Source organism: Epinephelus moara, chromosome 24 (genome assembly GCF_006386435.1).
Source record: "Epinephelus moara isolate mb chromosome 24, YSFRI_EMoa_1.0, whole genome shotgun sequence".
In the NCBI taxonomy this organism is placed as follows: domain Eukaryota; kingdom Metazoa; phylum Chordata; class Actinopteri; order Perciformes; family Serranidae; genus Epinephelus; species Epinephelus moara.
Window position 1 is genome coordinate 22,287,288 of NC_065529.1, and position 23,163 is coordinate 22,310,450.

Genomic DNA, 23,163 nt, shown 5'->3' on the forward strand with positions numbered 1-23,163 from the left:
TTGGCGCATTCTTTGATTTCTTCGAGACTAAATTGTCCGCCATTATCGACTCCCCGTCACTATTAAACAAACTCCAGGCTACAGTAGAGGCCTCGGCGCATGCGCACTCGCACCCCCTAGCTCAGTCCCCGCCCCACCCCCACCCCCACCCCCCTCTCTCTCCTGCTCGCTATGTGCTTGCCGAAGAGGTAGACACAGGTGCTCACAGACTCGGGCGTAGTATAAGCGGAGTGGACTCAGGAATGTCGGAATGTCCGCAGTCATTCGGGCTTCCATAGTCGAGCGCACTTCGGCGTTGTAGTTTCCTGTAAAAATGTCCGTGAAAAATCCCCGCGATGTGAAAAATACATGCTGAGCAGTCTTTTGTGTGACACTGGTGCGTGGAGCGGAGTCCACGTGGTCGTGCTCTGCGCGCACAGGGATTGCGGACGTCCACTTTTACCGGGAGTCCGCTCCGCGTACGTTCTGCCCGAGTATGCGGTCCGGTCGGTCTCAAAAAAAAAAAAAACCTGGTCCAAGACGGAGTATCGAACCAAATTGGTATTACCAAGAACCGACCCAACCCTAGTTCCTTTCACTCTTTGTTCACTCATTAACCTGATTGAGTTCACCTGCTCACCCCCTAGTTAAACTCAGTACACCCCTTCACTCATTCTTTCTTCGTCATCACATGGGGTGGCGGTGCTGATTCACAACCCATGTGTTTGCTTCCCCCTTTATGTTTAACTGTGATTTCTTGAGTTTGGGAAAATAAACCTTTGTGTGCAAAAGAGAGTTTCACCAATGATGTATTCTGACCAACGCACACGATAGTAGACCTCTCCTTCTGAACCTCGTCCTTAACAGTGTTTAGAACCGTGAGAAAACTAAAGTAAACTTTGACTCATTTTACGGTACGTCCTCACCATGTTTCCTTTCCTAAACATAACCACAGTAACTTTACTTGCCCCAACCTAATCTCCGCAACTTTACATTAATTACATAACTTCAGGTTAAGGACGTAACATCATCTGTGAGGGGCTAATTCATAGATATCATACAAACCACTGTATGAGGATACGTTGCTCTAGAATTCACAGACCTGAGAATAAACAATTATCTGTGCCTCGCCCTGTTTCTTCTTCTTATCAGAGAGGAGGTGCCCAGCTCCACTTGTGACGTCAACAAAAATCTGCACTATTCTCAGAAGGCCACATGCCAAATTTGAAGGTGATTAATTAAATTCCAAAGAGAACAGGCGGGTCTGAAGACATTTGTATTTTGTATAGAGTTGGCATCTGCCTCAGCCACAGCAACTCTGAAAGTGAAAGATAGGAGACCTTTCAAACACATTTAAACAAGCTGCCATTGTGTGCAGCTGAATGAGTCTGTCTGCTTTAAAACACACAGCGGTTTACTGTTACAAAATGCCATCAGTTGTGAAAATGGATAAATAATGGAGCTCTTCCAAAAAGGTCCGCAGAGACAAACATAGGGGTGTCATAGTACAGTAACTACTGGGGATTTACTCTCCTCTTGTTGTGATCAACCATCTGTTGCTGAGTCTTGAGAGCGGCACTCTAATTTGATTTGTGTGCGAGAAACAGCTGGCAAATATCGTTATTGCATTTTCCTCCGTTTAGAGTGCATAGGTGTTGACGGATCAGAGCAATAATGTGAAAATTAATGTACAAATTACCCCATGATGAAATTAATCAAAAACATACTTCTTTGCAACAGTGTCAAGCAAAAGACATCCAGTACAATTCCATTAGGTTCCATTTAGGAACATTTCCTTGCACCGTGCTGAATGCCTCCTTTGCGTGACAGACTTAATTGCAATAATTGTATATAATAACACGAGAGTCATTTGAAAGTCTAATTTGTGTGTCTATGTGTGTGTGTGTGTGTGTGTAACAAATCATTTTTTTCTGTCCCCTTCCTGCATGTACTTCATTTTGGCATGCATGCGTCACATCCCCATGCATGCTCTTGAAGAGTGAAGGTGCATTTTTATTGCAATAACTGCCAGCCACTGAGGACCGCTGGGGTAATGAGAGCCCTTGCGTGGTGCGCTCTGCCCTCTTTGAACATGTCACAGTTCAGTCCGGTCAGATGCTATACCTCCCTCCTACACTCCTCTGTTGGAGATGTCTTTAATGAGGGGAAGACCTGAGACATGAGAAGGGAAGGGAAATGGAGACATTCTAAGACAAGTATTAGAGTGAAAGATAGCTTTGCAGTGTGTGTGTGTGTGTGTGTGTGTGTGTGTGTGTGAGAGAGAGACACACAGAGAGAAGTTGATGAGTCTCTAACAAGCGGCTTCATCAGAGTGAGGAATGAGCTGCCAAGCAGGATCTTTCTTTTGACCTACCTTGGAGAGCGATGGATGGATGGATGGATGGATGGATGGATGGACAGACAGATGAATGGATGGACAGATAGAGAAAGACATAACGGAGAGAAATAGGGACAGCATCTACTGAAGTGCTGTGCTCAGGCTCCTTTCTTCATTGCCTTGTCAAGGCAGCTCTTGTGTCTACCTGGAGACAATCACTTATCTCCTATAGCTCTAATCCCACAGTCACGACATGGAGCACCACTGGTAAACAGGCAATGACCAGGGAAATGATGCAGCGGATATGATGGATAAAGAGGATACACACGGTGACTGCTGCTTTTGGCACCATACCAGCTATATCTCTTTTCAAGTTGATGTGTTAAGGGGAGGAGGGTGTGTGGGGGGGTATAATATATGGATGAAAGGAAGATACCAGCATGGAAACGTAGTTAAGGTGGACCTTTATGTACCTGAAAATTGTGTTTAACCTTATTTTTCTCCTGGATAAAATATTCACTAAATGTCAACACAATTCAGTTTTTCCAATATATTTATTTTTCTTTGAAGGGAGATTTTCTCTGGTTGCTTTCTTGCTCTCTCTCCCTCTCCCTCCTCCTGCTCTCCTCACTCTCTTTCTCTCCATCACAGAGCTCAGCGCATGCATTGCTCCGGCATTAGTATGCACACTGAGTTCAGTCACACTTTGATGTGCAGCCACATGATTTCACAGTCCACCCTGGTGGCACAGATCAAATTTACAGGTATGTAGAGGCAAGACTGATGACGAGATTCAGGTTTTCATTTCATCTCTACTTAAGGGTTGCACAGTTACCAAACAATATAATGCCCAAGGTGCAGACAGTGTTTGTGAATAATGCTCAAGCAAGACTCTAAGAATTCGATCATTTTGGTCATTTTGTCACCGTAACTTTGTTTAAGCAAATTTTGAGGCAACAGGAAGATGCACGGAAAACTATTTTTAAACATTTAATCCCTCCTGTCGCTGCGTTTTTTGCAAGTAAGTCCTCTCGTAAGAGGGAGTGACCTTGAGAATCAGCACGGGCACCAGTTCAAAACAAAGTCATGATTCTAATCTTTATAATTAATGGGTACAAGAGCCTATGTCATTCATTATGGCTGATATTTAATCTCGTAGATGGGGGGGATAGTTTCTGTGACTGAATGATGGCATATTTCAATTCATGATTGATTCCTCTCTGCGGAGGATTGCTATGGAAGATGAAGTAATCACTCTCAGTCAGAAAAGAAAAGAGTGAAAAGTTGGGGCTTTTTTTTTTTTTTCTCAGAGCTCCAGCATCCAGTGAGTCAATTCAATGTGTTCCTAGAATGTTACAAGGTTTGATAAGAAGCCACAGGAAGCTTAAAAACATTTGATTGCAATATTATCTTCGCACACAGAGAAACATAACATGCAATTCATATAAAAACGCTCTTAATAAACACTTTGACAATATAAAAGTATTGGTTCAAAGAGATGTCAGGAGTGGGGAAAGTTTGTTTTTGTCCTCATCTCTGCGGGACGTGAGGCAGAGGCTTGTTAATGATAGACTCGTCAATCATTTTTGTAATGAATCATCTCACTCATTGCTCTGGTACGTGGTTCATTTTTCTCTGTTGTAGCCTCAACAATAGAAACAGATGAGACCGAGACTCTTCTCCCACTTGTGTTACCACATCAAGATGTTATCTCCAGCTTAAAAGCTAATCAAGGCGACAGTAATGATATTGAGTGACTGAATTGTGTGTTTTGATGGATATCGCTGTGAGTAATCTGATGCCAAATTGTGTTCCAGTTCTCATATTGTTCCGATTTTAGAGTCTGCAAATAACTGCGCTCCCCTTCTCCGCTCGCTCTCACCCCCACCAACCTGCCCCCCCACCCATCTCTCGTCTCGCCTTTAGTCATTTGTCATAGCTGTGATTCTTTCCCACAGGTGGAGAAATGGGTTGAAAACCCATTTTAGTGCCCTGTGACACAAAAATAGATTATCATTGTCCGATGTCTATTTGGCCTCTAGTTAATCTGTTGCACATTGTGTACTGTGCTGGATTTTCAATAGTCTCCATTCTGCTCTCTGATAGGATTGAGAACCTGTCTCTAAAGGTATCTGCAATGCTTTATGAGGAGGATAATTAGCTTCTACAGTAAAGAAACACCAGTGAGGATAGTGAGAATTAACAGTGAAGACTCCTCTTGTCAAATAATCTTACACACACTCACTGGCTACAGTTACATTTCATCATGGGAGTGTATGGCAACAGTCCCATTTTTGCGATGCTTTCTTTTGGTGGAAATTTGAGGATGGGTTCGTTCAGAAAAGATGTCCATTTTGAGTTAATCCAGCAATATAAATACCTGACACGTCTTTATTTTATCTATTTAATACTCATGTTGATGCTACAATCACATGGAAATCCAACATTGCCACAAAACAGTCCTGCATTGCAACATTTGCCATAATGACCTCATACAATCAGATATACACCAGGGGTCTTCAACGCTTTTTAGGCCAATGACCCCATAGCTCAAAGACAGATGGAGCAGGGACCCCCTACATGTAAAAAAACTGAGTTGCCTTTGAGATAGCTCTCTGAATATTTTCTTTTCTTCTCCTGTTTGTGTTCACCTGTAGCTACTAAGTCAGCAGCAGTTGGAGCATGGCTAGGTGTGTTAGCCTCACCCTCTGCACTATCACAGGTGCTTCTGACATGTGCGCAGGGTTACCACATTTGATTTGTGAAAAACCAGGACATTTGACGCGTGACACAGGGTGTTAAACCACATTTGCAAACATACTAGGCTCTAGTTTCGCAGACCGGACGAGGCGGGGGCGCAGCTGGGTGTGGCCAGGCGGATTTTGCAAGTTTGGCACACCGTGCGTGCTGGCACAGCTACTCCTCTTCCCCACCTCCGTCCCTCCTACCTGCGCAAGTCAGAAAGAGGGAGGAGAGGAGGCATGGAGTGGGTTTTACACACATCACACCAATCAAATGAGCCCCTCTCCTCGCCCTTGAATGCGCCGCGAGAAGGCGTAATGAGAGTTTACTCAATTCGCCATGGCAGAAGAGAGCAGCAGCGTCAGACTGCCAGTCTTCTCCCAGGAGGAAACTGATGTTTTGGTCCGGGAGGTCCAAGCTCGCAGTGTCCGAATATACGGAACTGCGAGCAGACCTCCACAGGCTGATGATGCAAAGGTAGCCTGGGAGGAGGTCACCACAATTGTAAATCAATGTTGCGTTTCTCTCGTGCGCGCGCGCTCTCTCTTTCTCTCTCGCAGTCTCACTCTGTTTCTTTTCTTTTGACTTTTCTAAGATGACAGATGCTGAATATATACTCCCTATCTGATGCTGTGGCTGTTTGTGGTTGGCTGAGAGGGATGTGAACTCATTAGTTTGCAGCTGTGTTAATCAAATCAGGTTGGGTTTCCATTACGCGTGCCAAACGTGCCAAACGGTGCCAATCCCCTTTGATCTGACATCAGATGTGACGGGACAGTCGATATAGAGATACATTTATGTGCTGATTGCAGATAGTTGCATTGAATAGTGGTTTTTTGGGTATTTATTGCATCGTTAATGTGCCTGATATTCTGGAAACCTGCCTGTGAGGTTTTGGTGACGTGTGCGCACTGTCCGCCGGTCAGCCAAACTTCGGCTTACACCGGCTGCGCTCCCCCTGCGCTGACAGTAGACCTGGTTTCAGATGGCGAGCTTTTAGCGCACCTTCGGCAAAGCCTTTTGGCACGAAACTGTCACTGCGCCGAGCTGGATCTGTTGACACCTCCCCCTGCTGCGCCGCCACACCCATCTCAGCGCACCTCGGTCTGCCAAACTACCAAACTGAGCACGCCTTGGGTTGCGCTGCTCGAAACTAGCTCTGCGCGGGGTTCGCCACCCTGCACCACCCTGCACCGCGCCGGGAAACTAGAGCCCACTATGTTAACCGTTGTAGGACTCCCTTTTACCTCTGTTACCTCTATTTGCCCTGATGTGCAGCCGAGCTGGCAACACTCAGCAGTCAGATATAGCTGTTGCCCTCCTCTTTGACCATTTGTGGGTCTAAGCTTCAATAACTATACGTGACCATTTACTGAAGTAACAAGAAAAGTCATTAATGTACGAGTAATGCAAGTATGGGTTTATACCACTGTGATGACAAAAACAGACATGAATAATCTTCAATTAGTCTGTAATGGGTTGAAGAGACTGGCTGCCATGGACACACATGCACAGACCAAGCAACATCAGTGGCTGAAAAATGATTCATTATAAAGTAGACAAACTTACAGACACCTATGAACCATTTTTGTCAAGTCATTTCAGAGCGAACCAGGCTTTTGATTCATGCAGTGATTTGTCAAAACTGACATTAGACATCTAAATCATCCCAACAGCAGCAGGAGACACGAGAGCAGCCTAACTGCGACATCCGGTCAGGGGCTTTCAAAACAAAATAATCTCTGTACTCTGATGTGGCAGTTATTAAGTGTATAGCTCTGACAGTACGGTGGGGAATACAGTAGTCTACCAACTGCACATGATAATGTGAAATGACTGGACAGCCTACCTAAGACAGTGACAGCCCACGCAGCAGTTGCTAGGTGATAAGGTAAACTCTCGTATATAAGTATAGGCATATGGCCAATCGTTGCTGTGCATAAAGAGGGAAGGACGGAATAGCAGTAGAAAAATCAGGATTTATTTAGAACTCTGACATTCTGAATTAGGAGTGCATTTTCACAAGAAAACAGATCCTGGGAAAGGACAGTCGTTTTCCGGGGCAGTTGCTCAACAAAAGAGAACAGTACCGGGAAAACCAGAACGTGTGGAAATCCTCGATGTAGGGTGTGTCAGAGTGTCACGCTCAGAAAGTTACTTTATGATCCATAATGTCTCACATGATTGGATTGATGGGTGATGTTATTGTTGTGAACTGTACTGCACTACTTTGTTGGAATCATGTTACAATGTATTTTCAAACATATTTGAATTTTTGAAGGAAAAAAAAGAAGATTAAAATGAATTTAATTATCAAACAATATTTTGGCGGCTCCTCTGCCGTAACTTTGAGGACTCCCTAGAGGTCGTGGACCCCCCATTGAAGTCCCAAGTTATAAACACTATGGCAAAGTATTTTATGGTTGACAAATTTAGATAATCTCGCAGTATAAATCATCATGTCTCCGTCCCTAGTTCAAAATATATACTGTATATAAAATAGCAAAAGTAAGAACTGTAGACTTAGAAAAATCGCCATCAATGCAATTAGTGGAACTAATGGTAGTTTTCTCAGTGGAATAACCCCCATGTCCTTTATATGATCCATGGATTAATGATTAATGATTAAACATGTGATTCATGGATTAATCTAATGATAAAAAATGTGATTCAAGTGTTTTTTGTAGTGTATGATCTTCTAACAGGCAGGCATTAACAAATGGCAGGGACATGATCAAATTAAATAAAATGTCTTCATCCACGGTGACATATCGCTCTTGGTGACAGCTTCATGCTCCTGTCTTGTGCACAACACTCTTCTGTCCTTGACGAGAGCAAGGTTAGCACTTAATGCATCATCCGACATCGTTACTGTGCATTGTCAAAGCGGAGCTAAGTGTTTAGCACATTGATTTCCTTCCCTTTTGCTCTTTGTTGGATTGATCATCACATGGAAGTCGGTCTTTGTGAAAGTGATCAATGCTCTGCCATGCAATTATCATCTCATAAATGCATCATTTAAAAGCCAATATCCGTTTTAATAAGGGGCATAGTGGAAAACTGCTCATCATGTACATGTCAGGCACATGACACTGGACCCACAGAGAATCGCGGAACATGAGAAGGTGCTGTAAGCTCTCCGTTAATAAATCCCCAACATCCGACACATCTGTAGAATATGTAGTCAGCGAGACATTGCATGCTGTACATGCTTGAGACCAGACTGCTTTGGCTCAGATGGGCCTCTACCAGTTGCTTGGCAAAGCTTTTCACAGCTTTCCAGCCACATTTATAGCCTGGAGTTATGTGTTGATACAGCACATGTGCTAGCGCATTTAAGATGATGTTTGTTCCTGCAAGTGTTTACAATACAATAAATAAATAGATGTATTAATAAGAGAGAGCATTAGCAGACAGACGGTGAGCCGCAGCCACCTGCCTTAATGCTTAAAGGCAGCATTAAAACATGCAAACATGCCAGTGAGAGGGATACGAGCTTATTAATGTTTATTGCATATGGAGCCCAGTTTTGAAAAAATCCTACAACTCCCTGATTGCCCAGCTTTACAGAAAGCAGACAGATTATTTGCACAGTAAAGTGCCCTTTCTGCACATACACTACTCTCGGTATTTTTCGCATGCATCCATAATTTGATGTTAAGTGCCTGCTGATGCATTATGCATATTAGATAATGCATTGTGTGTAATACAGGCAGACCTCGCCTGAACCTAGAGTGACATATCGTTCCAGACCCCACATGCACAAGCCCCGGTGTGGCGTGATTGCTGTATGAGACAGCCACCATGTTCCGCACATCACACCTCCTCAACCGTGTCACTCTGTGTAACATTCAGAACAGACCTTAAACCAGACAGAAGGTCTGATGTATAATACTCAACAACCCTACATAGCATTTCATAACTTTATTATTAGCCATTTGCAGAACTTTTCCCTTTCTTTTTCCTTTTTAGAAGAGGTGAACTGAAACTCATGGTCTCTATTCAAGCCATTTTCCGGGGCTCACAGCATCCAATTGTTTCCCACCAAGGAATGATACTTTTTTGAAGGCTGCTCTATGGTGCCGTTCAAAAAGTCAGTTTTGTGATTTTGAATGGACAATTTAGTTTCTCATTTCGCCATCCGACTCTCATTTAGAGCGAGCAGTGACCTGTGTCATATGGACATTGGATGGAGGTCAGGCACCGCCAACTGTACTGCAGAGTGCAGTAAAACACAGAGAGGTGCGGCCATACCTGCACGCTGTTTTGTAATGACACAGGAGCGTACAGACACACAGCAGAAGAGAGGGATAAAGTATGAAACAAGAAGTGATAAATGGAAGTTTGCAGACTTTATCTAATGCATCTTTTTATGTGACTGTAACAGCATGTAGTAAATTCCATACAATAGTGTTACTACCACTGCGCTGCACTATTTCTGGCTTCACCCTCCTGTCATGGAAATAAGATAAGCGCGATGTAAGCGAAGGGACACAAGCCATCTCTCCCCTTTACTGCGGGGTTTTATTTTGATGCCACATTTAAAATGCAATGAAGCTCTTCTCCATACAAAATCTAACTGTCATGCGTATAAAAGAGTATCCAACAAAGTTATCCTTACACCTGAAAGACCACAGAAGTAGGTTACATCCTGCATATATTTACCATAATCACCCCCTTTTTCCATTCATCTGTGAGGTAACTTCTGAGAACTTTTAATGTGTTTTCTCCAAAGCGGTGTTTTTTTATTTTATTTTTTTATTTTCTAACCTGCCAGCTATTAGTTTTTCATTGCTTTTTCTGAACAACCATGTGGGTAATAAAAGCTTGAATTGACATTTAAGCCATAATGGTTGTCGGCAGCCCCTGTAAGTGCCCCTCCCTTCACTGGGCTTGAGCTTGGCAGTGGGTCTTCTTGCAGCGGGCTGAGTCCATGACACGGCGAGTTATATATGCCAGGGCATTACAGAGCCCTTCTTAATCCGGTTTGTCACGCTGCTCCCTCTGGACTGGGGTAATTTCATGGTGCTGAACTGGTATTGATAGAGCCTTGGTAAATGAGGCACGCAGCAATCGTTAACTTTAATAACCATAAAGATGTGAGCATTGGAGTCATACAGGCCCACGAGAGGAAACCCATACAGGTGATTAAGAATCGACCAGAGCCGTGGCCAGCAGCACCTCGCATCTCTTATTCATACTAATGGAATTACCTGTTAAAGATGTCAAGACTATTACCACCAATGGTGCAATTGCTGCACTATACTTTTCCTATTCAGTAAACTGGAGCTCATTTTCACGTCTCCTTGCATGAAGAACACGTGTTAAAAACAAGCTGCATATTAAGATTTCCCCCTTGTTCTCCTCATTCATCAAACCCATTCAGAGTAGGTTTTCTGGAAGTTGGAGCCGCTGTAGTCGAGCAGTATTTAGTATTCTGTAACTACAGCTGGATTCAGAGGTAAGCCATACCAGCAGAGGGGAAAAAAACAACATTGATTCGTGTGACTCCACTATAGCTGGGTCAGTGGTTCCTGTCAGTCAGCTTGAGCTCTGGAGTGTCTTTCTCCCCTCTCTCCCCCACTCCTCTCCCCGTCTCCCCCTCCCTTCCTCAGGTTTGTGGTAGCTCCAGGCGCTACTATAGCTGCTATGTCCACTTGTTTGTCTACTCCCATTACTGTGGGTGATGCTGCCTTGGGAGGAAAGTGAAATCCAGGCCACAGAGGGGTCAGTGAGAAACCAGCCTGAAGCCTTCACACTGGCTGAGGTCAGAGAAGCCATGCGGATCACTGCAACAGGGTGCTGATGGGCGCTTGATAAATGGAGAATCCACTCCAGCTCCTGATGCACCAGTGACACTCAGGTCAAAGACGATTTTAAGATCGGATAAACAATAGTTAACAAGGGCTGAGATTAATTTGTTTGTTATTCTCGGAGACAGTCTGCACTGTAAAACGTCCCAAAGCTGGCATTCCACCCGCTTCTTCTTCAGAAGTGTTTTAGTGGCGAGTTGTGCAAGCTCCTCCGGTGGCGTCCCTCCTTGAGGCTATACCTTTTATTATTCATTGGTGGAAGTCAGCCCTCTGGGAAAGGGCTTCAGAGTGAGAACAAGTGGCTGGGGCTCAAGCCTTAGTGGACGATTTACTCTCAAAGGCCAGGAGAACTTCAGTGGCGCAAAAACAAGTACTCCATGTCCAAACCTTAAGAGGACTGCTGTCTCTTCATGTCTTTTACCAACAAAGGACTCTTTCTCATGTGGATTGCACACAGTCAGCGTTCATGTTCACACCTCAGTCTGTGACATGCTTAACAGTATGACTGTAACACATACAGAGATATATGCACTATGCACGCAGTCACTCTCTGCCTGTCTCTTATTCTTGCTACTTGAACATTTCTATACTCCACAAGGTGTGATTCAGAGAGCATTAGCACCACAGATGTGATATACTCAATCCTGAAGATATAGCAGTGAGATTGCTCTTTGCAAACTATTCATTTTATTAACTGCTCCTGTTACAGAAGTGGAGGATTTCGAGCAGTAAATGAGGGTTGTGTAATTTCTGATAAAATATATAAACCGTATCAGTTGCCAAGAGGAAGGACATGAAAAGTTGTTCCCTGGCACTGCCTCTGAGGCCTCCATTTGGAATCCACTCAACGGTGCTTTGTAGCGTGTTTAAACATTATCCTAAGTAATCAGGGGGAGTGTTCATGAAGTTCTAACTTGATGTTTAAGTAATGAAAAGCTAAATTCTGATGAGCATCATTAAACATATATGCAGTGGGACAGCTGCCCCACAGCCACTTTGATGCTTTTGCTTCTTGAAACAGATCATTAATATTCTTCCTCTATTTTTTCCCTTCCCTCAAATCTGAACAACATAAAACTAATCGGAACAAACAGAATGGAGCTTTTTTTAATTTTGGACATATCTGACATCTTTTCAATCAGATGCGTTTTATTATGTTTAAAACTGTGCATCACAAGTCATTAAAAAAGGGGGTCATTTTCCATTATGCATGATTTCACAGAGAGAGAAGTTGACAGAAAAAAACAACTCAATAAACAATCTGATGCTTAATAAAACTTTACGTGGGTTTGAAGTGACTTTTCTGGCGCACGGTACAAAGTAACTTTGTTCACTCACAGCCGCGAGAGTCTCAATTTGTCTTTCAAATGTGCATCATTTTCAGCGATGATTTGAAATGCAGCTCCCGCTCGGCTTCTCGAATAAGAACGGTGTCGAATTTACATTTCTTAGCTCTACACATGTCTACATTTATTTACCGACAATGGAAACCATAATTCCTGTCGCCATCTCAGATGTAAATTGACAATTAGAAGTGGTAAGACAGCTAACACAGAAGCACTGGGGAACAACAACAAGCCCACGGAAAAGGAGGAATGGTGAAGAAAGATGGACTGTGGTTGATGCAGCAGCTGCCTGTCTGGCAAAACAAAACAGGCACTCCAGCATGCAGGCGGAAACGGCTCATTTTCACCTGAGTGTGCACTGATTAAGTTGTTATGACGAGTCCTTGAGAGGCTTAAGTTTTCCCGGCTGCTGTGTTCCTTCCCTCGGCCATATGTCATTACTTAATAACTGTAGCAGCGAGAGGAGCTTTGTGAGAGAGAGAGCTGGAGAGAGAGGAGGTGACAGAAATGCTTGCTGATGGTGAGCCAGTGATTACTGCTCTTGGCCACTCTGCATAGATTATAGCTGTTGACGCTGAAGCTGAGCCAAGATGTAGTGGGAAAATGTTGTTTGTTTGGGTTTTTTCCCATGGTGACATTGTCATGAGCACCTGCATTTATCTTTGTGTCAAAAATTGCCAGATGCAGAGAGATCAGACGGAAGCAGAGTACGTTCTTTGTCACTCAGAGGATGAAAAGAAACTGTCACTTTTACTCCTGTGAGCGCGGAGTATTTGGTCGAATAAACTGTCATGGGTTTGTCGTGACCTTGAGTTTATGCACAGCCTATTATGATTCAAGTGTTGTGGTTCTCGATGGTGATCAACATGGGTTTTAAGCATCTTAAGTTGACCATACCGACCCAAATATAAGACAACCTTAATTATAAGATACCTGTTTTTTCAAACACCTGTTTTTGTATGGAAGTTTTTATTGGACTTTATTATTTGTAACCCACACAAGACAGTCTACAAATGTGTACTATGATCCACTCTTTTTACATTTGTGCTGTGCAAAGTCATATCCACAAAAATACAGCATGATTTGCAGATGTGCATAACTTACTCTGTAAACACGTACTTTAATTTCACACAAAAAAGTTACAGGTTTTACAAATGTAAAGAGTTTTACCACAGCAAATACACATGAAGTCATATTTACACATTGGTGGATCCATTTCTACATGTGAAACTGGATTTGTGCATTTGTGGATCATTTCCTGTGAGTTTGTGGGTCATGTGATATTTGTGACTTCTTTCCTATTTGTTTACGTAATTTTGTCCAATTCCTACTCTTCCATGATACACATTTTTACACTGGTGTCCTTGAGAGATGATTAAAGGAAATGGCCACTTTAGAATGAAAATACAGACAGTACTTACTGACCCTCATGCCGACAAGAAGTCCAGTGTAGTTTTTTAATCCACAAAACTCGTTCGGGGTATCGGAGGTTAACAGCTAGGCGGAATAACAGCTACACTTGAAGTGCATGGAACCCACATTTTGAAAATGTAATAAAACTCCGCTAATGCATTTCAAAAACGTCAGAACAGCTCGTCCGTCATAATCCAAGTGCCCTGAAACCGCGGCATGCAACATTGACTTGAAAAGACATAATTTACTCCACTTTTATAGCATAGTTTCTCACCGTGGTCAGTTAGCCTGCAGGCGGGCTGTGTTTACATGGCAACTCGCGCGAGACTCGAGAACTAGCACCACCACTAGCCATCAGCTAGTCTCGCGCGAGCTGCCATGTAAACGCAGCACGCCTGCAGGCTAACTGACGTGACCATTTCCTTTAATCATCTCTCAGGGAAACTAGGGTAAAAATGCAGCTGTCAATCATGTCGATCACTACTCGTGAGCTGCGGTCAAACTGTCAAATCAGGCAGCGCTGATCAAATATAAATCAAGATTCTGTTATTGCATTGCCTATTTCTCACTTGAAATGTTTCCAGGAACATATTTTAGTGTACTGTTTAGCTGTAAAAGGAGAATGTTTGTGACCCGGCCGTTATGTTGGAAACAGTCAACTGAAGTACCAAGCACCGCCCTCCAGCCAGACCAACTTTGTCATGTTACAATTAAACAGTACACTTAGTGATTGACAATAGTGATTGGCATGATTGACAGCTGCGTTAGAGACGCCTCGGCTCTAACTGATTGTTTTTGTTCATGTGCAGTGATGCCATTGGAAGCGCTACAAGGCAAAAGAGGAGGCAGAGGAATATATATTTTTTCAGAGGTTATCTGTGTCATTTAGTGCTGTGTGAATGTAGTGATCGTTTCAGCAAATATGACACAAGTTTTTTTAAAGTTACCAACTACAGCTTTAAGGCTTAATATAAATCTCACATTCGTGTAACTTGTCTATCAGTCTACTCACACACTTTTCTGTCAGGCTCTTGGAGCAGTCAGAATAACTTTCTCCGGCAGTCTTTCTGAGCTCATCATCAGCTGTGACAGCCGTAATTCTCGGCTGCTTGACAGATGATTCGGTCCACGCAGTCCGCTTTCTGCAGACGTCTGGAGACGCTTTGGACTCGTTTGTGCTCATCATAAATTTATTTCCTCCATGGCAGCAGAACACAAGCCTCTAGAAAGTTTTAGGGTTAAACTGGGCTCAAAAAACACATTAAGGGCTGACTAAAAGTCACACCATGAAGGAACAAAAAAGACCTTAGGCTTGCGAGATTAAGGGTACAAACAAGTCGTAATGCAACACTCTCTGTAGGAGTCGGTGTTACAGTGCTACTCTCTTTGAACACTAATTGTCTATTTGTAATTATTTACACTTATTTGGGCCAATATGGTGCATTCATGTAAGTACAATCTAATGTATATGTGCAACTTTGCTGCCTATAAGTGTTACCAGTCTACAAATCTTAACCTCTGAGTGCTCTGCAGAAAATACTCTGATATGAAGTATGCCTTTTTTATCCTGAGCTTCCATTCCTTCTCCCACTATCTATCTCCACATTTTACAACCTTACCTCATTAACAGCTCCTAATTGGCCGTTGGGCTAAGCTGAAAACAATGAAGCATTGATTTCCTTAAACATAATCACCTCATCCAGTCATTTAATGGCTGCTGTCACTGTGGGCCGCCAAGAGAAAAATGACCAGTCAGTGGTCCCATCGATGCCCTTCACCTCCCCTCACCAAAGGCTAGAGTGCACAGCCACCCACTCCATCTTAGCGGGTTGGTTTAACCCCTTTCGCTGCCTGACAAGCTCCAAGCACTACATCCATCACCACCTGCAGTCTTAAGTTGCTGTGATCCTGCACTTCACCACAGTGCGCACACAGTTACTGTTGTGCACTTGAGCGTTTCAGCAGAAGACGCACCGTCTATATATTATGGAACGCCACTAAATATCGTATGCACAAATAAACACACAAACAAACTCATAGTGGCCCAGACACATACTCAGACGCAGATAATGGATGGTCATTTACCCCACCCGGAGCTCCCAGCTACCTGAATGAAATTATGTCTCGTCCAAGTGGCCATTTGTTGTCTAAGTGGCTCTCGTGACTGGCCCAGTAGAGTCATCGTGGAGCCATTTACACTGCTCTCTCCTCCACATGCCAGATGGTTCATAGTGATCACGCCTAATGTCCACCTGGCTGATGGCTGGACCTCACCCTCTAGCTGATACACACACAAGCATGTGCTTTTGTGTGCATGTGTGTGTGTTAGGGATAATCCGGAATTCTGATGGCAAAAATTATAATAATCATCATAATGATCATTATAATCAAAATCTGAATATTGTGTATTCAGTCAATGTCCAAAAGTAAAACAACAAACACAACCATATTTCACTGAAATTTCACTGTATCCCTCACATTACTAACGATCAGTTTGGAAACTGCAGCATCGTTTTTATACAGTAGATTATTGAATGTGCCTTAGGGTCAACCATTACCAACATTTGTGGGCTTTTTGGGATTGTTGCAGCCTAAAATGAATGATTTCACAGCAGCTTTTCTAAAACATTGTGATGCATATTGCAATGCTTTTAGGCTTTTTGTTTTTCCAATGAAACTGCAGGGCAAACGAAAATTGTGTTGTTTTTTTCTTACAATGTATTTAAATTCAAAAGTACTTTGTTCTGGGAAGAATAAAACCACACTGCTCTTAGTTTGTGATTTATACTACTCTAACGTTATCACTAACCATGCATATTTAATCTAACTCACCTTTATTCCTTCAACACTTGCAATAGATGTAGATGCAGCAGCCTGTCATGGTGATCTGTCTCGCCTGCTGTGAACGTGTTTCAGCCATTCTCAAGGTGTTTTGTGGTTGCATCTGGTGCAAAACTGTTTAGCCCCGCTTTCGTGCAGAACATCAGGGAATCGCTGTGCACGGCCTTTAGCAGTATTTTTTGGTTGGTAAATGTGATACATTCATGCTGCACAGGTCTGCATCCTCACAACAAGGAAACAAGTTGGGGGACGTCATGCAGGGGACTGACTGGCTAAGATCAATGAAACTCACAGAAAATGATGGGTCAAATCTGCATGGTCATGCAGAATTCGCACAGATTGGCTGAATTTGTGACATCATGGCAGAACATTTTGGAGGGGCTGATATTATTTCTTTCAGTAAAGTTTGAAAATCAGTAGACTGGGACTTGGTTGATATACTGTAGGTTATCATTGCTCTGTTTTTACTTTAGGTTATTATTATAACTTCAGAAGACATTATTACCTTTTTTTCCTAATTGTGTTTGGGGCAAATTTTCAGTTAATGCTGAAATGACTCACACGCTGAATTAGTCTGCCTTTCCATTGTGGCAGACTTTCTTCTAAACTACAGTACGTCTGAAATGATGAACATGACTTATGATTCATTTATTGCATGTCTTCAAAAGTTTTACAGTACTTCCTGTGCAACTTTTGGAATGGAGAATGGCTGTAGTACAGCTGAGGAAGTGCACTCAAATCAGCGGCTTGACATCGCTTTTCTGTTAATGTAAAATTGGTGCTTTATCTTTCTGCCTACCAGCTGACTAGTAACATCCAATACCATTTGTTCAACAATTTCATCTTTTTAAACCCTAAGCATTAAATATAACTCTTCTAATAAACTCTTTCCAACACTCCTTGATGCCACAACTCCCTCCAACAACAACATCTATGTAACTGAAGCTTTGGTGTTGTTGACTTGTATGTATAGACATTTACAGCTATCCCTGACTATGTGTTACTATCAGTGTGTTACAGGAAATTGTGTAAGCATTTGCAGTCTGAGCTAATATAGACAATGGACTCAAGTTTGATACACAAACTCGCTTCTGTGCTTAAGTCCCACTGACAGAATGAATTCAAAAGTCACAGAGTGGGACAAATTCCATCACATTAAAACAAGTAACATTAATATGATGGGGATTTCCTTTTGTTGACCCTTGTCAGATGTGCACTGGTTACACCTCTGTAGTGTTACCTCACAAATCAGGCTTTGAAGCTAGCTGAGGGAATTCGAGCCAATTTAGTATTCTGTGATGCAACGTAAAGTCCTCACTTATTCAGAGATCTGCTTTGACTTGAAAGCCAGTCTGCAGGTCAGGAAGCTGTCGGTAAAATATTCAACAAGCCAACTCATTGTGGGGTTTGGGGTTTTAGCACACTCAGGGGATATTTCTCCTCACTTTTATAGTCTATGTTCTGCCTCCTCCTGCCCAGAAATATCTAACAACAAGCGCTGAGAGAGTGACATTAATACTGCACGACAGCGCGGTCCAGCAGGACTGCAAATGTTTGCCTTTTTAATCCAGAACTCGGCGGCCTTTGGTCTGGCCACGGCAGACATTGATGGGAATGGGAGACGAAAACTGTTGCCAAACTTGTCCAGGCTGCTGGGAGCTCAGTTCCGTAATTCATGACCCGAGCCATTTCAAACATTTGCACAACCAGAGAAACACACACCGGTTGTTGTCATGCCAGTGGAAGCAAATGCATCGTCTCACCGCAGAAGGATGCCCTCCTTAAAACTTGGTACGACCGATTGAAATAAGGCACAAACAAGATGGAATGTGGCATTTGGTTGTCTCCCCTTCTTTTTGCACTCTATCAACCCTCCTCCTCTCCTCTTCTCTTCTCTCCTCTCCTCTGTCCAGGGATGAGCTCCAGTTTAATTGTTGGACGCTGGTGTCTGTTGCGGTGGCTGTCAAGGGAAGATAAAGAGTTTTTCCTGGGGCGTAAGGAAAGGGGAGAGCGGTGATGGAGGGCCTCTCTCCTGCAGCTCCGCTGGCTGCATTAGCCCCACGCTTTATAATTGTGTGAAGGGGGCACTTCCAGTGGCTCCCTCATTACTCACTGGCATGGCCAGTACCTGGCAGCCAGACACACCTTGTCCTCTAGCTCTCTCTGTGCCTGGCTCACTCATTTCAGGATGTCCCTCCGCTCCATCACCCCCTCTCACTCCCCTGGGCAATCCTCCCTATTGTTATTTTGACCCAGTACCGCCATCGGCACATTTCGCCTTCTCTTTTCACAGAATTTTTTTGACATCCTCTTTTGTCAGACTGGGACCTATTGTACAGCATTTGCTCTGACCGATGTCACCTATGCTTCAGAGTTAATGCTTTAGTGTAGTATAGCCTAAGACTGTATTGTTTCAGTCATGGGACTCAAAGGTGTCACCCATCTAAGTCTACGTCTGAGGCCTGTGACTGCCAGGATTCCCTGGAGAAGAAGCGTAGACAAATGCTACACACATATTGACAACAAATGAAAGACACCAAGGGTGCAAAGACAGGCACATTATTACACAGCAAGTGCATGATGTGATCTTCATCATAGGCTGATTGGTATGGAGTGAGGACAGCCAGCACTGAGTGAGAGGCAATTAGATGACATAATTGAGATGCCTCGAGGGCCAATTTGTTACACATACTTACAGTGTAAGTGCTCAATGATTGTACTGCAGCGTGCCGAGGTAGTCGAGTTTCCCTAAGCCCATCCTTCATTCACATTATTGTTGCTTATTCAAATCTTAAATGTTGATAAAAATGTATGTATAGTCAATAAAAAGTTACTGTTGTCGTATGCTTCAGTTCATTTTCAGTGACATGTTTCCTCTCTCTCACATGAACTGACCGTGCACCTCGTTGTCTGTCTGTCTGTCTGCAGAGGGAGGTACGTGTGAGGTGATTGCCGCCCACCGATGCTGTAACAAGAATCGCATCGAGGAGCGTTCGCAGACAGTCAAGTGCTCCTGTTTACCGGGGAAAGTGGCCGGGACGACACGCAACAAACCCTCCTGTGTGGATGGTGAGGAAGTCTTCTGTGTTTTAACGTTATGCTGCTGCGGACTGTTTAGGATGGACTGTTTAAGACTCTTGTGAGGGAAAAAGTCCTTGTGTATTGTGATATTGCTATTGTGCCCAGCCCAGTATCCCTAGGAGTTATGTACGAATTACATCCAACATGCCAACATTCTCTGCCAGCACAGGAAGTACTGTGCCCCGTAGAGAGAATAACAGCATTGAGGTCGTTTATGGGCACGTAGCCCGTTTGACTTTAATGCAAGAGGCTGGAATTTGCAATTTAGCATTCACCATTTTATTAACACTAACCATAACCTGATTATCTGCCATAATTAGTCTTTCCCTAACCATAACCATAACCATACTACAGCTGCCATGAACAGATACAGCAAGAATAAAAAAGTGGCATTCAATGTTAAAAGCAGTTGTAGTTAAACATAATTCAGCATTTTGCAGAATCATCCAATATTGACATTCTTTACCGTCGATGTTTTCTTCAGAAGTTAGAAATACTATAATTCATAAATGAAATCATTCCGAATTAAAGTTTCCAGGTAGTTTACATGGGAAATATTCATTACGAATGAGGGTATACATGGGAGATCAGTTTAATCACCTTTTAATCGCCTGTATTTGGGTCCGCGCAAGGTTTGGGGCGGGGAAGGTTTCTGATTAGACAGGGGACAGGCGGATGTTACGTGTTTACGTTTACCGGAAGAAAACACTGTAGTCCTCGCTCCGGATCACAAGATGCGTGACGACGCCGTTCTTAGTACCTTTTTTGGACTTGTTTTGCCTATATTCTTGAAACAGCAGTACAACAACAACCTTGTTCTGCTAATGCTTCGTCTGTTGAGGAGGAGAAGAGAGGTAGAAGGTCAAAGAAGGGACATAGAGGACCGTGCTGTGGTGAATGGAAACCGGTGAGTGCAACAAGTCCGACTGCTCTATCTCAGCCCGTTATTCGCGCTATATACGTCATCGCGCCAGAAGGGCAACGAAACGAGCATGCGCAGAAAGACCGGAATGAACTTAAAGAGGAAAGAGTGTATACAAGTGCGAGAAATTCTTTCATTCGGAATTAGAAATGGAATATTCCAGCCCCTTACATCGGATTGAATTTTCAATCGCATTGGCCATTTTCATTCCGAATTAGGTGTTTACAAGATCACTTTTAATAGGAATGAACTTTCATCACGAATGAGAAGGGAATTAAACTGTCCATGTAAACCCACTCACTGTCATGAAACTAGATTATGATATTACAAGTTTTATTGCAAGGCAGACCATCTAAATAATAGTTATGTAATGGATAGACTTAACTTTTACAAAAGTAATCCCTCTCAATGATCACTTATGACTCACTAGAATCCTGCAGCAGTGTCTTTATTGCCAGAGACCCTGCCATCTGCCCAAATTTTTTCTTCTTATATTGCTGTGGTCAGGGTGTTTTTGGGCTGCAACCTTCGGGCAGTGTTGTGTGAGCCATCAGCCAGTAACAACACACAGGTCAGGACTTAAGTCTGCCTGGCTAAAAAGGTAGCCAGGCAGCACTCAAGACGAAGCTACAAAAACTGCAGACGCACCCCTGAAAACTGTGGAACAGCATACTGAAAAAGCTCGTTTCAAAATGATAGTGAATCTGGGGTCGGCTTTCACTTTTCATGGTGAGCACTGAAGGAGAGGGTTGGGATATAAAGTGACATGGAGTTGGCCTGTTTTCTGTCGGACAGGTAGGTGCCAGTGGTTAGCTTAGTTAGCTTGCTAAATATTGGCTTTTCCATTATAACAAATGTAAAACTTATAATAGTAGCCTGCAGCGAACATACAAGCAGAGTAGAGAGGAGGGGCAACGTTTGAAAGTTGTGTTTAAAATTCCTGTATAGTATATCTTTAATTATAGTATTACTTTGACGATACGTGTATTATTGAAATACTATATAAGATATTTCTCATCCACTTATTCTGCCATGACACGTGCAGAATAGACAAACACGACATTTCAGAAACAGAAGATGGTTCCAAGGTGAGATTAGCAAGTTCAAAAATACTTATTCTTCATATTCTTTAATAAACACTCAGAGAGCTGCAGCTTATTCCAATATAACTTTCTCCGTTGCCTCTCAGTGATTTTTCTAATAATAAACATACATTCAACTATTAGGAGCCCAGTAGCGGTGTGCTGCGTGGCATCATGGGAGATAAAGGATGATCCAGTTGGGCTGTTGAACACCTGAGCAGGGAGCACGTTGCAGATCACTTTGCCTAAGGCGGTTCAGGCTGATGGAAATGAATAACTAATAAACACAAGTCAGGGAAGCTCCAGGCTAGTGCACCTGAATTACCTCAGCTGAGAAAAACAATCAGGCAGAGGCAGCTCCATGGGAGGAAAAAAAGAAGCCGACAGGAAGTCACAAGTCTACTGAGACAGAACCGTGATGCCCCTATCACTCCACGGAGCTCATTTATTGCTCTTCAGTCTTGATCTTTACACCCCCACCTTCAGCTGAGATCAAAGTCATCTCTCCGACTGCCCTCTCGCCAAGAAGTGGCACCAAAATATCTTCATTATGAGGGATGTTACATGAAGGGCCAGACAGGCCTGCTCAGTGGGCTTCACAGGGTTGGTTAGCCACAGCTGACACTCAAGAAAATCCTAGAATATAAATTAGACATGAGCCAAGGATGACACGCGAAAAACTTTCTCTCTGTTTGATGAGAAATTACCTAAAACCCTGCAAAACTTTTCAGCAAACATTTAAGTTTTTAGTCCTTGAGACATCCTGTTCAAGGAAGGGATGTTGTGTTTGCCCTGTGGTTGGACACATCTCCTGAATGAAACATTTACAGAGCTCTGACCTTGAGATGCAGACTTTGTTGTCCTTGCAAACAACCAGACACTGTCTCTTCCACTGCACCCTAACAGACAAGGGACTGTGGACTCTTTTTATACAGCATTTATTCAGACTGTGTCTGTTTCATGGCCTTAAGACATACGTAATAAAATAAAATGTCTGAAAACTTAAACATTATTCTGAGATATTGTCATACCCACAACTAAAAATGACACCTCAGTTCTTAAAGCTCCCCTCCAGACTGTTTTACTTATACTAACTCTAATATTTTGTTTAACATGGTTTTTCCAAATAAAAAGTTATTTTAAAAAAAAATCTGAAAAGTGAAGCAGATTTACTCTTTATCTCTCTTAGGAATTCTGGATCTGGCCTTCACCCAGCCCACCACCGCTGTTTGCGGAAGGTTTTAGGCTAGTTAGTGTAGTGCCTCGTACAGACCCAGACTCAGATTTGGAGTCTGTCATGCACCAAAATCAGTGACTAGCCAACGTATCAGAATGCTAAGTGCAATAAGCATTTTTTATTTGCTTTATGATTGACGTGTTAAAGACATAGTCTGTGTCCAGTGTTGGGTAAGAGTTACTTTAAAAAGTAATCAAAGTACGTTACTGCGTTACTTTCTAAAAAAGTAACCAGTTACTTTACTGCGTTACTCCCTGAGTAAAGTAACTCAATTACTTTAAAAGTACTTCCAACGTTACTCCCTGAGTAAAGTAACTCAAGCACTTTTAAAGTACTTTTGAGTATTCTACATTTCCTATTGGGCAATGG

General features: G+C 42.9%; 1 protein-coding gene across 4 annotated transcripts in view; it reads left to right on the top strand.

Annotated features, from left to right (window-relative positions):
- The window catches only part of LOC126386686 (chemokine-like protein TAFA-1), a 146,453-nt gene that overhangs the window by 96,890 nt on the left and 26,400 nt on the right, over positions 1 to 23,163 (top strand). For all 4 annotated transcript variants that reach the window (XR_007569525.1, XR_007569526.1, XR_007569527.1 and 1 more), the window contains exon 3: positions 19,401 to 19,541. Coding sequence is in view for 1 of the 4 variants with exons in the window: in XM_050039186.1 (XP_049895143.1) it covers positions 19,401 to 19,541 (141 nt within the window). In the remaining 3 variants the exon portion in view is untranslated. The remainder of the gene's footprint in view (positions 1 to 19,400; positions 19,542 to 23,163) is intronic.